Raw genomic sequence first — 15,249 nt, forward strand, 5'->3', positions numbered from 1 at the left:
TTAGAGTATAGATTCAATAAATGTCAATCCCAACCCAATTGATTCTAGATTTAAATCCTCGTCCAGTCATACCAAAAGATTGTGTTACTGTAATTCTATGCATGTTGTAATGCACTAAGATGATACTTTTATGGTGGACCAAGCAGAGTGCAGAAGCCATACCGGAATATCAAATATAGATAATTGACAGGTACCAGAATAATAAAGAAATCGACGGTAGATATTCTCAAAAAGAAAGAGTTTCAAAAAGAGTTCCTCAATCTCTCTTGTTCTTTTTCATTTTTTTTGGGTCAACAACAATACCTCCTCAATCTAATAACAATTACACCGTATGAAGACCGGAACACGATCTTAATTCTTCTTTCAGGTGAAGGATATGGATTGGCACGATTTTGAAAACGATAATAATTATCTTCCGAATCATCAAGTAGGGAACAATTTCCGATTGACAATCCCATACCGGTTCCCAACTGGGAACCTATCCACCAACGTTTAGACTGGCAAAAGTTCATCACCCAAACTACGCTGTCTCCTCAACATTGAACACGTTTAGATTTGGGTTGCTGCGTTTTCAGCTGAATTCTCTACCTCTCCTTCGACAGAAACAATGGTGGTACTCCCATTAGCAAAACCACCATCCCCTGCTGCTTGAACACTGCCTTCAAGTTCAGTCAAGTTCTGCCGCATCTCAACTTTTTGATCCTCGGCTACAACACTCCTCGTCATATTGTCACTAATTACCCCATCATCAGGATCATTTACCATTTTGTTTTCAGTTGCAACCAGATTGTCAGAAACATTATCTCCTATGCTAACAGAGTCTTGAGCTGCAACCCCACTGGAGTCAGAAACATTATCTCCTATGCTAACAGAGTCTTGAGCTGCAACCCCACTGGAGTATATTACACCTGAGTTAGTGAGCTGAGAATTTGGATCATTCTCTCCTTCCACAGCAGAAGGCATGTTATCAGGTAAATTAACATCCCTGGACACTGTCTCGTGAACTTTTCCAGCATCAATGTCCTTATCACCATCCATTTGCAGATTTGTAGCTTCACCATTAGATGCACCACCAGGAACAGTGCTCCTAAGCTCATCTGAAGCAGTTATAGGATCAGGATTCTCAGTTGCCTGCAGAACAGTCACATTTTCTGTGGCCTCAGCCAACTCTTGATCACAATTCATGGCTGCAATTTCTTCTTGTTTTTCTGCTTGTGCTCTGTATTCATCCATACGGTGCTGTACCCTTTCCAACTCCACTACAAGATCCCCATACCGCTTTTGTAAATTTCGCTCGAGCTCCTTTTGTTTCTGAACTTCCTCCCAGATATTATTTATCCGGTGTGATGCCGCTAATTTTTCTTGCTTCTGTAAAGCTTTGAAGCATTCAAGTTCTTTTGCAGCAGTGTCCATCTGCTTAAAAGTCTCCTCAATTTTTGGCCAAAGACCATCTTTAGCTCGCATCTGGAAAATAAGAAAGGACAAAAGAAGATAAATTTGGTTTCAAACAATTTCCACAACTAAAAAGCAATGCACCTCTCAGTTAATTTATTCAATCTAACATCAGTTGGGTTAAGCAGTTATGCATATGGACCCTGGCACCATACTGTAATAAAATATGTTTCACTTCTATACTAAGGATATAATTACACAAGAAATACACACACACGTTAGAAAAAACTTCGCTAACCAGAGCATGATGGTACTCAACGCAGCCAAAGATCAATACTTTGATACTTTTCATTTTTAGCAACTTTAAGTATCATTCGTTTGGGTTGTGTGCAAAACATCAGATGAAGATGAATCTTATCCAATGCCAAAAATATAAGGAGTCCAATGTCCACCAGCAATTACTTGAATAATTACTAAAGTATGGGTGTTTTGTATATTACAAGAGCTCATACTCAGATAACGAGAGGAAGGCCTATGAATTTTTAGCACAACTCCGGATGAGGTTTTTGTTCCACTTTTCAAAAGTTCTGCGTACAATTCTGTTAATTTAAGCTTTGAAAGTTTATTATACAAACCCCAAGCCTATCAATTGCAAGCATCTTGTACCTTAATGATGCAGAGCAGCGGCTATAAGCTGCTGTCCAGCGACCCAAACATCCCAAAAATACAGAGAATAGAAGGATACAGCAGTATAATTGAAGTTGGAACGAGGATAATTAAGTTCTAGGGCAAAATTCCCAAAGAAAACTCTATAGACTAAAGTCTGAAATTATATTGATATATTGATTAAAAAAACTGCATAAAGAGTCTCTTGATAGCCTATTTATACTAGAATAAAGAAAACCTAATTGACAAAGGAAATTAAAAAACAAAACAGGAAATAAAACAAATCCTAGTAATAGGAAAACAAAAGAAGTAACTATTAATTTAAAGGAACTAGAACCCTAGCCCAATTGACTAAAGAGCCTAAGTAATCTTAAAGAACTTCGTAGATGCTCCTGCATCACTTAAACTTGAAAGTCACATATGATCACTGAATCGCAAAGCAAGAGTGGAAAGTAGCTTATTTGTGAAACCATAAGCTTGAGGGAGGGAGGGAGGGAGGGCAAAGGAATATTCCATTGGAGCACCATTTTGGTTCTCAAAGGAAACTGACAATGGTAAACGTATGCTAGAATAAAAGAACAAGAAATTGTCATAACATCTGTGAAAAAATATGCACACAGAGGCCTTGCTGATGTAGTACAGCCCGTAGGTATTAGATTAAGCACTCAAACAATAGAACATAGAAGAATATAAGACATCGAGGAGACGAAAATATAGATCGAAGGGACGAAAGAAAGGACCAAAATCAGAGAACTGAGAAGGACGGACAGAAATCACATAGTTTTAAGAGAAGGTTTACTCAACAGCCAAATCTGAATTTTAAAGAACTACACGGGGTTATTTATAGCAAACTAAAAGCTAGACATAATAGGATAAAAATCACTTGCTTAAACAGAAATCCTAACCCAAATAAAATAGGAAACTTAAAACTAGAAATCTGGAAATCTGGAAATGTAGAAAACCTACTAGAATTTGGAAAACCAGAGAATCTAGGAAACTAACAAATATATTAGGAAACTAATAAATTTAGGTCCTACGCGTCCTCCATCACTTGCTCTAACAATAAAAAACTGTTCCTATAACCAAAAAAAAATAATCAGCAAGGATTATAAAAGACAGAATCATACCTCATAACCATATGTGCGAACTTTAACTTTGCTCTCAATGCTTGCTGCCTTCTGGATATCATCCTCCATCTTCTTCTTCACATTCTCAAATTCATTCTGCAATGCTGCAAGTTTCTCCATATTTCCAGCAACGCTTGATAGACCATAAGCACCACGAGTAGGTAAGTACATGAGATCATTTAGGCAAGTTTTGTGTGCTTCAACAAATTCATCAAGGGATTCTTCTTCGTGGCCCATTGCAACACGAAGATACTGAGACTCTTCCTTTATCATTGAATCAGCCTGCTTACAGCAAGGAGATCATAAACAATATGCAGATATATAATCATTAGACATGCTTAAAGGTAGTCTAGAAAAATGAAAGACATTGGATTAAAATGAATAAATGAAAAAGAGTCGACACAATGAATTGAACATCTGGTATAATTTCATCATGCCCCAGTGAACAACTGATTGCAAACTATCTAAAGAGTCGAAATTCATCAATCTATACCTTTAAAAGATCTTTTTAAAATGACCATCTATTATGTACACCCATGTTTAGGACTCTTGGTACAATCTCATTTTAAGTTTAACTTACAACATGGAGATCATAAACAATATGCAGATATATAATCATTAGACATACTCAAAGGCAGTCTAGAAAAATGAAAGACATTGTGTCAAAATGAATAAAAACCAGTGAACACAATGAATTGAACATCTTGTATAATTTCATCATGCCCCAGCGAACAACTGATTGCAAACTATCTAAAGAGTCTAAATTCATCAATCTATACTTTTAAAAGATATTTTTGAAATGACCATCTATTATGCACACCCATGTTTAGGACTCTTGGTACAATCTCATTTTAAGTTTACCTTATTGCTTCACCTTTTCAATACTAAATGTTTGTCAAACTTCAGTACAACACACATCAGATCTCACTACACTAATTTGGGGGAACAAATCTTTTATCATATCCATATATAAGTACATAACTACAAATGCATGTATTTTAAAGTACGAAGTCAAAATTTACTCCACTAAATACTCATACAGCTGCTTTTTAGCAAACCCTTTGCTACATAACAAAACATAATGCTTAAACAAGATTAGATTTTTGTCAACCCAGGCACATACGAAAATGACATATAAGACGAACTAAACACATACCTCTGTCATTTCATCTTCTTCAAAATCTTCTATCACAGGGACAGAAGCACTAGGTCCACCAGCACTGCGCTTGGCACCTTTCTTTTTCCGTTTGTCTACTTTCTCAGTAAGTGGATACTTGGCATTATCATGCTCCAGTACACTAAGAAGTTCCTTTTTAACCATTTCATCAGCCTGCTCAACTGAAGTAGGAGGAACAAAGGAACTCTTATCTCCATCTGCTCTTGTCAAGGAATTTCTAATAAATTCCAATGAGGCAGCTGGTGGTCTGGGGAGCTCCCTCTGCAATACTTTTGATCTCTTCCTAAGTAACGCCTGCTGGCGTGCTTCTTCCTCAGCTCTTTCTCTAGCTAGCCTATCAGACATGTCTTCTTCAATTTTCTCCTCGGGTTCTTCATTATCTTCTGGAACTGGTTGCATGACTATCTGGTACTCATTCTTGGGCTGTGGTAAATTGCCTAAACCAAATTGCAAGTTTCTTCGTTGCTCCAATTTTGCACTATCATGTATATCAATTTCTTCATTGATACGGAGCTCATCCCTAATGGGAGTCCCCTTTGGAGTCATGCCAAAAGAATCCCTTGTTGGAGTCATGCCAATTCTAGGTGTAAGACCCGCACCTCCAGGAGTTGCAGAAGGAGTCAGCATCAGATTTGGTGTTTGAATTTCTTTTTTTCTAGGAGTGACCCCAGAAAAATCTGATGGGTGCAACTCTGGATTATCTCCTCCTAATAACGGTGTTTGAGACTCTCTCAACCTGGCCAAATTTTCTGCTTCCATCATGATAGTGTCACCCTTTCCAGAAGGTGTTCTTTGAGGTGTTCTTTGAGGTGTCATTCCCAACCTTGGTGTCTGGGAATAGTTTGCAAGAAGAGCTCGAGTTGCACCACTCCCTTCTGTGAGTTCTTCACTCCCTGCAAGATCACTCGCATAACCCATCTTTGCAATTTCCTCCAGCTCATGGTCTGAAATTTGGGGTGCAGGAAGCATCAGTTTTGATCTCTTCCTAACTGTTTCTGGATCATTCAACTTGTTGGCTTGTAGAATAGCTGAGGGAGCATCCTGCCTTTGAGCAATTTTGTTCTTTGCAATATCTTGCTTTCTTAACTGCGCTTCCACATCAATCCTTCGTTTCCCTTCAAGTTCCTCAATGGTCGTAGGGAACTGAGGCTGTTCCACAGGTCTATCTTCATCAGCAACATCATAAAAGCCTGGAGGAGGCTTCTTCTCAAAGGGAATTTCGGCATTGTAGTCTATTCCCTTCCTTTTCCTCTTTCGCTGCCTAGTATCAATTCCAGCAGCTTTTAATTCTCTTCTTTTCTGTAGTGAAGCAAGCCTTCTGGCCTCTTCAAGCTGTTTCTCCCTGGCTTTCCTTTTGGCCTTCTTTCCCCTAGTGTTTGCTAATCGAGCTCGTGCCTCGGAAAGCATCTCCTTCTCATCCTCATCCATATCAACAGGATCTGGGCGAGCAGGCTTTGACTCAGGATTGGGGTCAATCTCTCCAGGGCGCAATTTCCGTGGATCATCACCTGGTTCATAGTTGTCGTCCTTAACGCAGGCTGCATCAAGCAGTTTCTCATACCGCTCCAGACATTGGGATGGTGTACGACCAACAATTGGGGCAATGGTTCTCCATTGTGTAGGCATGAGCTTAGCAAGATGAAGAAGCTTCTCATCCTCTTCTCTAGTCCACTCAGTCTGCAAGAATCAGGGTAATTGAATCAGCATACAAATCCATCTAACTAAATCAAAAAACAAAAATAAAGGCAAACCAAAGGATGCGAAATAGACTTAGGGTAAGGGGAAAAAACAACTAAATACCAAATAGAATAACAAATTTCATATTTCGCTCCCATCTCAGTGTAATGGTAACCCAAACAAAACAAAAAAGGAATATTTAAACAACTGAAAGAAACCAAGCAGATTGAAAAAAATCAAAATATAACCAAATCAGTTTTCAGAAGCACCACACAAATCCTAAATAACTCCACATTACAAGTTTTCACAATCTCCTCTATTTCTTCAGTAACCAAACAGCAAACTGAACAAAAGTGATAGTAATAACAATAATAATAAAACAATATATTACCTTTTTGATGGAGGGGTCGAGCCATTCATACCAGCGAGCCTTACACTGCTTAGCCGATTTGCGAACCAAGAGCGACGAGATTCGAGCCCACTGGTTCTTCCCGTATTTCATGACCGCCGCCTTGAGGATCTCATCCTCGGTGTTCTTCCACACACCTCCTTTGATCATAATCCTCATCTTGACCTAGTTTCTTTGATTCACACACTAATTGATACGATTGATAGAAAATCCTAGGGTTTTTCAATTACGACAAGACGAAGAAGAAGAATACTGGAAAAACCCTTCCTTGGGTTTAAGAATCGGTGATAATTGGATTTGATTAAACCCTAGCGCGCGCTTCCCTCCATTCTTCGTATTAAATCGGTGGCTAACTCTGTCCCAGTGTAAAATCTCAGCTTCTATAAATAGTACTTCTTTTTTCTTTTTTTGTTTGGGAGAGTAGTGTCCTTCTCTTCTGAGGGGATGATGTCCTCCTTTTATGAGGAGAGTATGCAAGTGGAGGCTGTCGTTTTGTTTAACCCAACCGACCCGACCCAGGCCCCAAAATATGGGCTTAACTATAGTTAGATCGTGTACAGGCTTGCCCAATCTTAAAAGTCGTTGGATGTGGATAAAACATCTCGTGTGTTGTTGTTTGTGTTTTATTTTTATATATACTCGATAATCTAAATTACTTAAAATTAATTTAATTTATGCGAAGGAAACTCGTATCTAGGTGCAAATGGTGGACTTACTGTCCTATCCAACTAGCCTAATCGGCATCTATCATTTGGCATGTCCTTTGAATCTTTGATCGCATGATTGAGAGTATTTGTTTCTGTTTTTTCTTTTCTTTTTTTATATATCAAGAATATTTGTTATGTTAATCTTCATAACGCAAATGCCATTTTTCTTTGTAATGTATCTTTTTGAAAAGAAAGAAAAAAAGGAATTTTCATACAACGCAACACAAGATAAAACCGAATTCGAATAGCCTTCCTCTCAAAATTTCAACTTACAACATTGATTTCTCATTTTTTTTAAAATTTGACAGCTAAATTGGTAGAGAATAGCATCAGTAGTTGGCTCATGATAGCCTGCTGCTGCCCGTCTCTCCGATTTACAAACATTTTTCATCACCTATAATATGATGCCAGAATGTAGAGCATGACTGCAGTTGCTGTGGTGATTATTAATTCCTGCATGCGCAGAAAGATTTTCACATATGGTTTATTAAAAAAATTTCCCAAGCGTACAACATTATACAATTTATTTGCCTTCGTTGAATGTACAACAAGGTCTATCAGATAAATGCAAAGATGTTTATACTAGCAATACCTGGTTATTGTAAAGAGCAGCAGGAATAAAGCTACCCGTAAACTCAATCAAATTCAGAAGACCGGTGTATCCCTGCAAGAAATTAACCAAGACTACTGGTGAAATTAACATAAACAAGAGGAATTGAAATTATAACATAACCAAATATTAAGATCGGGAGCCAAATTAAACAACCAGAACAGAACTTCAATCCCCTAAATTATACCCCTCCCTGTCAAACACTAGGGCACCAATAATTCAAACAGGATAATATACCAGAGAAGCAACAGCAATACAGCCAAACACTAGGGCAAGAGAACGAAGCAGCCGTTTTCCCATTTGCAGTCCTCTCCCTGCATCCTCACCGTCTTCCTGCATCAATAGCATAATTAGATCGAAAAGTAATTCAAAATAGTAAATACAGCTCATCATAAGTTCCTGAATATGGTTTCAAAAAATGAAAATAATGAGAGGCAATCTATGTTAAGCAATATGACTCACTGTATATGTTGGAGATACAGGTGGTTCAAAGGATTTCAACTTCTCAAAGATCCGATAAACAAATGCAAAAGTTAAAAACTGCAGGGGTTTATATTCAGCATTCCGCTTGATAAGAAGCCAAGCAATCTGCAAAAAGATGAGGGTACAAAAAATGGAAATCAAGTAGAATAAAAACAAAAGAAACATGAATGATTATTTTGCTGAAATATATAAGTTGTGCCAGGACCATATAATTCTGCCTGGCAAAAATTATCACACAAGTACAATGGCCATGCAAATCACACCACATGCACAGGGTAACCATCCCTTCTTAACTTGATATTTCATAACAAAATAAATGGTGTTTTGCTCAAACAAGCTGCCAAATAGGTATCGAATCCATGGGAGATTTGAACATGGAACCTACTCTAAACAAATTGGAGACTAATGCCAATAGACCAAATCGTCACTGGAACAACATATCACTTAATTGGAAACTCCAAAAAGGACAATTCTGGTTAGCTCTCAAAGATATCACTCATCCTCTCCACATAGGCTAAAATATCTATGTAATAGAAACTAGAAACCACAAAGGTATAACAAAATTAGAAGAAAACTGCAGAAAGTAATCAAAGGTTCAAAACCTCGTGAAAGTCGGATGCCTTTGAGAATTGTTTCATAACCAATACCATCCACCAAAGAATATTTTCCAAAACAATAAAAGAAAAAGGATAAAGATAATCAACCATTCCTTCACTACTTACAAATACAGCAGATATTGCCAGGTTGATGCGCATATCTTGTACAGTAGACTTGGTGAACCTATAAACATATTAGAAGTCCATAGATTAGAACATACAGTGCCACCACTAGACTACTTATATCCTGTTAAAACAGTCAATACATCACACATGGAGAAAAGACATGAAAGCGGTTTCATATTTTAATTGAAAAATGGCATGCCGTAAGTCATGTTCACAAAAATGCCAATGCAGAATTAAAAAATATATTCTGAATAGTTATAGCATTGTCCATGTTGAGGGCTCATAAGAACAGCCAGCATTGTCATGAGATGACAAGTGAGTGGCATCATTGCCAGAGGTCCGCATGAGATTTACACTGCAAAAGTACCAGCCTCTAGCTAACGCATGGGTAACCTACTCTTTGCTTCATATAATAGAATGCATGCTTAACCAAGTATCAAAATCAGCAGCCACTAATATGCATCTTCTCAACAACACTATTTTCTATGCTACTAATTAGGAGTAACATGAGGCGTAGACAAACCTAGGCCCCCATGGTACAATTGGTTGCTTATCAGCATATTTTATGTCCTTTGAGACCTGCAATTTGAAAAAAATATAAGAGGAATCATCAGTACAAGGCAGAAGAAAAAAAGGATGATAATAAACTTTTCTTGTTATGTTGCAGCTGATAATTATTCAACCTGAAATTGGAATTATTGCAAAGATAAAATTGAGAAGAGCGTAACACCTTGATGGAAGAAAATTCAGAAAATAAAGTGTCACTGCATTTACCTTGAAGGAACCAAACGTCACACCTTTCTTCCTATTACTTAGCTGTGCCATCATGACTTTGTCATATGCTTTCTCCAGCTACAAAATGATTATGTAACCATAAGAATATCGTTCATGAGGTGGTTGCAACCAAATATTTTAAGAGAGAGAGAGAGAGAGAGTTGAAACCTACTCTGGCAGCAGTTGCTTCATCACCGCTCCTTACAGCCTCCTTGTGTTTTTTTGTATATGCTGCCTTGATCATGTCAAACCCCGCAATGGGGCTCACACCGAGAACCTGGGGGATATTAGAAAACAAATAAATAAATAAAGTACAAATAAACGAGTACCCACTTATTCAGTCACTTGCAAGATCAATTTCAAGGGTTTATACTATTTACATACTGAATTTACCTCATATGGGTTTAAATCACTGTCTGGATTAGAACTTCCAGCTGCAGACGCAGCCGCACAAATTATCCTTGTATTCTGTGGAATTGTTCTAGAAATATGATAAGTTTAACACCCTGTTGCTAAAGTTATACATTGAAAGCATGAACAATAAGCTGAATAAAGTTGCTGTTGGATGATTGTAGTACACAACCCCATTAAATAAATAAAAACAACAACTAAGAATAAGTTTACATTTATGAAATTTCAAAAAAGTTCTATAATGCTCTGTAGCTCTACCCTTAGTTTCCCGCAGTTTCTCAACCAAACCTTACTACATACAGACTTAAACTTCTATGATTTCTTAACTATAACAATATCTACATAAAATTCGGCATTCGACCCTTGAAAAACTGAACGTTCTATTGACCAACTCTTATCTCAGTTTTCCGACCAACCAAACGCAGAGAAACGGCTCAAAAGAATGAAGAGGCATACAAAGGTTTCCAACAAAGTGATTAAATTAAATTACCTGAAGAAAGAAGGCTGGAACCTTAACTCTGGGACTTTAGGGCGGAAATTCCTCTGGGAAAACTGCAATTTGGGGCAGTGAAAAGCATGAGAAATTGCCAAAGCCATTTGCACTGTGGAAAATGAGCTTAGTTTGAATTTATGGGTTCAGGGTTTTATAGGGTTTTGAGCTTTGAGGTGTGAGAAAGATACAGAAGTATTACGGGAATGGGCTTGATAATGGGAGAAACTGGGTATTGGAATTGGAATTGGAATTGCAATTTTCTGTTTGGATAACAGAGTTGGGAAATTAGGAGTCCTTGAACCAAAACGGCCCTTTTTCTTTCTTTTGTAAAATTGTAATGTAAATTTTAACTTCTTCAATAACTCTGCATCAAAAAAACTTCTTCAGTAACTTTTTTTTTATTTTCGTTTTCCTATAGTACCCTTGTGTTTGTCCATGTTTTCAAGCCTACATACATGAATGCTAATGCTGGGTTTGAAAACTTTTATATATTTGGGGAGAATATAAATTATCTATTTTAAAATTCAAAATGAATTTTGCATTTATTTTTTATTAATTTTACAACCCTTTTAGCATCTGAATTTTTATCACATGCCTTGTTTTATTTTGCTCCATTTGAAATAATATAAATTTTTAGTTTCTTTTTGTCTCTTGTTTATTGTACAGTATTGCATTTCTCATTCATATATATATATATAATTATTAATTAACACCACCTTCAAAAACTGAAACCAAGAATTCCAACTCTCCTCTGCTTTCTTTTGTGGGGTAAAAACAAAGAATTGAAGAAGAAAACTAGATTCCACTAAACTCCCACATGCAGTGGCAGACTGGCAGTGGTACTGTTGATGGCTCTCCAGCTTTCATAAAGAGGCTGTACCAAAAATCCATGTCTTCATGGGTCTTGGAACCTTCCCTTTTCATGATTTGCACTGCGGTAGAGTTAGAAGAAGAAGAGAAAGGAGGCTCAAGTCCCGGATCTGCATTAATAATATTTGGACTACTACATGTCGTTTTTGACAACAACTTGTTATGAAGATCATCGTCAAGTCTAAAAAAGGTTGTTGGTGCATATTGGATAGGACATTGAATTCTTTGGAGGGGGGCTGCTGCAGGTACTTGACGTTCTTGTTCAACTCTCTTCTTCAAGTGAGAGTGCCAGAAATTCTTTATTTCATTGTCTGTCCGGCCTGGCAATCTTGATGCGATGGCAGACCATCTGTACGTAACAATTAAAACACTAAATGAGTTTCTACACAAAACCAAAACGCTTCTTGTTGTTGATGTTCCTATAATAACACTCTTGTTTCTTCGATCCAATCCAATGATTCCCGGGAAAAAGTAATTACTTTGGATGCTCAACTTAGGCATATTATTAAGCATAAAATCTTCTGCAGCAAATATATGTATACACAAAACATAGGAGCTCCATCTCAGAGTAGCAAACAGATTACACTGTCTGAAAATTCTAGTATATTATCATGTATATAACTAGTCCATTTCATAACTTGTGTGTCTGTGACAGAGCCTAGCTAGAGGAAAATTAATTAAGTGGTCAATAATGTTTGATATCATATATCAACTTTTTGGAGCTAGCTAATGATAATTATAATGTTCACTACATGATGTATATAAAATATATCGAATTAATAATGAAGCAGATAATAAGAGATGATGATGAGTAGTGTACGCTCCTATTTCCTAGAAGTTTATGCAGCTCGAGGATGGTTTCTTCTTCTTCCTTGCTAAAGTTTCCCCTTTTAATGTCTGGCCGCAAGTAGTTAAACCACCGAAGTCTGCAACTCTTTCCACACCTCGACAGACCTATATATATATATATATATATTGTTTATATAAAAAAAAAAAAATCATATATATTAATTAGTAGATAATTTATACTGACCAGCTTGTTTTGGAAGCGCTCTCCAATTAGAATGGCCATGTTGTCGGATGTAAGAAATCAATGTCTCGTCTTCTTCAGGCGTCCATGGTCCCTTCTTTAGCCCCATCTTCTCACAACAAGGAGCCCTCACCATTTTTCTCATCAAATAGTTAACCAGCTACTAGCTAGCCAGTCCAATATATATAACCCTGGTTTTAGGTTAATTTCCTCTCCTCAGACGCAACGCATGCACCACTAGAACACTAGAATAATAATAAATAAATAGTTGAAGAGATGCCATGGATATCATCGTTGATCACTAAAGGAAGAACAATTCCACTGTAACTTTTATTGTTGAATTTAAAGCAAATGACGAATTCATTTCGTCGAGTACCATTGTTCCTCTCGTCTTGGTTTGAGTTGGAAAAGTTAGAAAAACACTTGTTGGTGTCTAATGGTCAAATATAACATGCGCCACTAGCGATCATCCAAAGCCGCCCTGCTTTGCAAGCAATATCTCAACATATATATATATGGGGACAGAAGACAAAAACATGCACGTTTTGTTTATTTATTATGCAGCCGCAGCACAGCGTGAAATGAATTGTATTTCATAGATATTACTTATATGAAACCATGGCAGAGCATATACATATCTGCAGAGAAGTGAACAGTCGTGCATGCATCACTGGGTTGAACTTAATCTCCAAAAAGAAGCAGCCATTCTTCTTATTAAACTAATTAATCCATCGGTCTTCAAACCAAGTGTGCATTTTTATTAGAGAGCAGCATTTTCTTTTGGGACACTGCCTTCTTACACATGCTTTAATGCTTAGGTCAAGCAAACAATCATAGCTCAGATCTTGACTATGCTTGGGGCAAGAGATCTGCAATTATTCTTGTTCAGAAAAGTCTATGTAGAACCTCTGCTTTTACCGACACAGGATTTTTTGCCACATGAACTAAACTCATGCGTTAATTGAATTTAATTCAACCGAGGCTTAAGCTAAAAGCTGATTTGGGGGAGAAACACCTCCCAGGCACTTTAAATGATTTTAAGTGACTCTGTGGAGAAATATTTCTCATGTGCTTCTTTATAGTTTGAAAGTGATTCTGGAAGGACCATAATCACTTATGTGGAGAAATACCTTCCACTTGCTTCTCAATATAATCACTTTAAGTGATTTCAAGCGATGTGTTTTTCCCCAAAATCACTTCAAAACACTTACAGTGGTTATTGGCCGATCCATAATCAGTGATTATATAAAGAAGTGATTCTCTATGAAAGTGATTATTGGCCTATCCAGAATTACTCACAAATGAGCCTAACTAATTATTTCATAGCTTGTTCATCAAATCCAAACTTTTATTGAATATCAAACCAGCCCAGCCCAGCATCGCCTAAGTGGACCGGGTTTTATAGATATTGACGTTGGAAACAATAGCTCAGCCCAGCCCAGCTGTTCCGGCATGTCCTAATTGGAGCCGTAGACCCACATAAGTGGTGAGGTGAAAGCCCAGAGGTCGCCGATCAATCAAATATATTTATAAACTTCATGATTAAGAAAGAATGACCTCACTTATTATAATAATAATATAGTATTAGTAATTAGGACCCAAATGACATATGAAGCTAATATAATAATAATAAAAGAATGCATGCTGTCTCTGCTTGCTTACATCAGAATCTAAATAATTGAATTGATCAATTTAGCTAACGTGGAGCATTTTTCCAAAAATAAAAATAATGAAACCTCGGAAGATTATTGATGAACATAAGATAATGACATGCTTAACGTGATGCATGACGTTTGCTCCCAAATTTTGGTGATGCGTGACGACATCCAATTATCCAAAGTGGCATGCGCTATGTTATGAACTATAGTGATTGTATTATTCCCATCCATTCAATTATCCAGATTGAAAGGATAGTGTGGCTGATCAAACAGCTGAGTTAATAATGGAGAAGAGAAACATGCTTTTCTTAGAAAAAAAACGAGTTGGAGATTTTACATTAGCTACAAAGATAGACAAAAAAGTTAATAATGGACTAGTCACTTCTCATATGAGTCATGTCACCAATGATCAAACATTATTATATTTTATTAATTATTAAAAGATTCCATATAATCAGGTTGGAATTCCCCCACCACCACAAAGAAAAGGTTGGATTCTCTTATTTGAAAAGGATAATTTGCATCGTTTAGTGAGCTTAAAATCAAAACTAATGCCAAAATTTCTTAATCGAAACAAACACGTGTTTAAAGTGATTGTATTTTAACTTTATCTTTAGGTTGCGTTTGGTTTATGAAAAAGGAGACTTTGGCAAGTCATTCATTCCCAAATGAAGTGAAACTTGAACTAAAGCCGCTAATTAATTAATTAACTTGAAGAATCATATCTCAAAAGCGTTGCTCCTATTTTGCAAATTGCAATGCGTTAAACTGCTCTCAATGTCAATTGTCATCGCAACCTTATTTTCATAATTAAATATAGTTGTTAATTAAGAAAAAAGGAGAAGGACCTTTATCCTTGGGGTGCATTTTTGCTCACCACTTTAATTATAGGTGTACCCTCACCACAATCCTCAATACTTGACACGTATCCATAGACATAATCATGATTCCATAAATACAAAGCAAAAGTTAACTATGATTATGTCTATGGACATGTGTCAAGCATTGAGGATGATGGTGAGGATACACCTATAATTAAAGTG

General features: G+C 36.9%; 3 protein-coding genes across 3 annotated transcripts; all 3 read right to left on the reverse strand.

Moving 5' to 3' along the window:
* Positions 1 to 199: 199 nt before the first annotated feature.
* On the reverse strand, positions 200 to 6,885 carry CDC5 (cell division cycle 5). Its single transcript, XM_021955306.2, has 4 exons — positions 6,431 to 6,885; positions 4,342 to 6,039; positions 3,186 to 3,467; positions 200 to 1,464 (listed from the first exon to the last, which is right to left on the reverse strand). Exons 1-4 carry the CDS (start codon positions 6,605 to 6,607, stop codon positions 550 to 552), a joined length of 3,072 nt encoding a protein of 1,023 aa, XP_021810998.1. The 5' UTR covers positions 6,608 to 6,885; the 3' UTR covers positions 200 to 549.
* Positions 6,886 to 7,379: 494 nt separating this feature from the next.
* Positions 7,380 to 10,956, reverse strand: CJD1 (Chloroplast J-like domain 1). The gene is made up of 10 exons (XM_021955303.2): positions 10,646 to 10,956; positions 10,138 to 10,225; positions 9,917 to 10,021; positions 9,745 to 9,822; positions 9,494 to 9,549; positions 8,971 to 9,028; positions 8,228 to 8,353; positions 8,003 to 8,098; positions 7,748 to 7,819; positions 7,380 to 7,608 (listed from the first exon to the last, which is right to left on the reverse strand). The coding sequence occupies exons 1-10, from the start codon at positions 10,750 to 10,752 to the stop codon at positions 7,546 to 7,548; spliced, it is 849 nt and encodes a 282-aa protein (XP_021810995.1). The 5' UTR covers positions 10,753 to 10,956; the 3' UTR covers positions 7,380 to 7,545.
* A 466-nt stretch (positions 10,957 to 11,422) lies between these two features.
* LOC110754332 (transcription factor MYB4-like) lies at positions 11,423 to 12,825 on the reverse strand. The gene is made up of 3 exons (XM_088255128.1): positions 12,552 to 12,825; positions 12,347 to 12,472; positions 11,423 to 11,871 (listed from the first exon to the last, which is right to left on the reverse strand). Exons 1-3 carry the CDS (start codon positions 12,691 to 12,693, stop codon positions 11,444 to 11,446), a joined length of 696 nt encoding a protein of 231 aa, XP_088111254.1. The 5' UTR covers positions 12,694 to 12,825; the 3' UTR covers positions 11,423 to 11,443.
* Between the last annotated feature and the right edge of the window lie 2,424 nt (positions 12,826 to 15,249).

This window comes from Prunus avium, chromosome 6, assembly GCF_965620075.1.
Source record: "Prunus avium chromosome 6, drPruAviu1.hap1.1, whole genome shotgun sequence".
Lineage (NCBI taxonomy): Eukaryota > Viridiplantae > Streptophyta > Magnoliopsida > Rosales > Rosaceae > Prunus > Prunus avium.

Bases quoted from the DNA above. Each gene is read 5' to 3' on its own strand.
- LOC110754332 (XM_088255128.1), bottom strand. From the start codon at position 12,693: ATGAGAAAAATGGTGAGGGCTCCTTGTTGTGAGAAGATGGGGCTAAAG. The intron at 12,473-12,551 runs GTCAGTATAAAT...ATATATATATAG, and splicing joins AGCGCTTCCAAAACAAGCTG to GTCTGTCGAGGTGTGGAAAG. The intron at 11,872-12,346 runs ATAGGAGCGTAC...TAATTGTTACGT, and splicing joins GCTGCATAAACTTCTAGGAA to ACAGATGGTCTGCCATCGCA.
- CJD1 (XM_021955303.2), bottom strand. From the start codon at position 10,752: ATGGCTTTGGCAATTTCTCATGCTTTTCACTGCCCCAAATTGCAGTTT. The intron at 9,029-9,493 runs GTTTGTCTACGC...ATATGTTTATAG, and splicing joins ATTGTACCATGGGGGCCTAG to GTTCACCAAGTCTACTGTAC. The intron at 7,820-8,002 runs GTATATTATCCT...AATTTCTTGCAG, and splicing joins GTATTGCTGTTGCTTCTCTG to GGATACACCGGTCTTCTGAA.
- CDC5 (XM_021955306.2), bottom strand. From the start codon at position 6,607: ATGAGGATTATGATCAAAGGAGGTGTGTGGAAGAACACCGAGGATGAG. The intron at 6,040-6,430 runs GTAATATATTGT...TGATTCTTGCAG, and splicing joins TCGACCCCTCCATCAAAAAG to ACTGAGTGGACTAGAGAAGA. The intron at 1,465-3,185 runs GTATGATTCTGT...CTTATTTTCCAG, and splicing joins TTCGCACATATGGTTATGAG to ATGCGAGCTAAAGATGGTCT.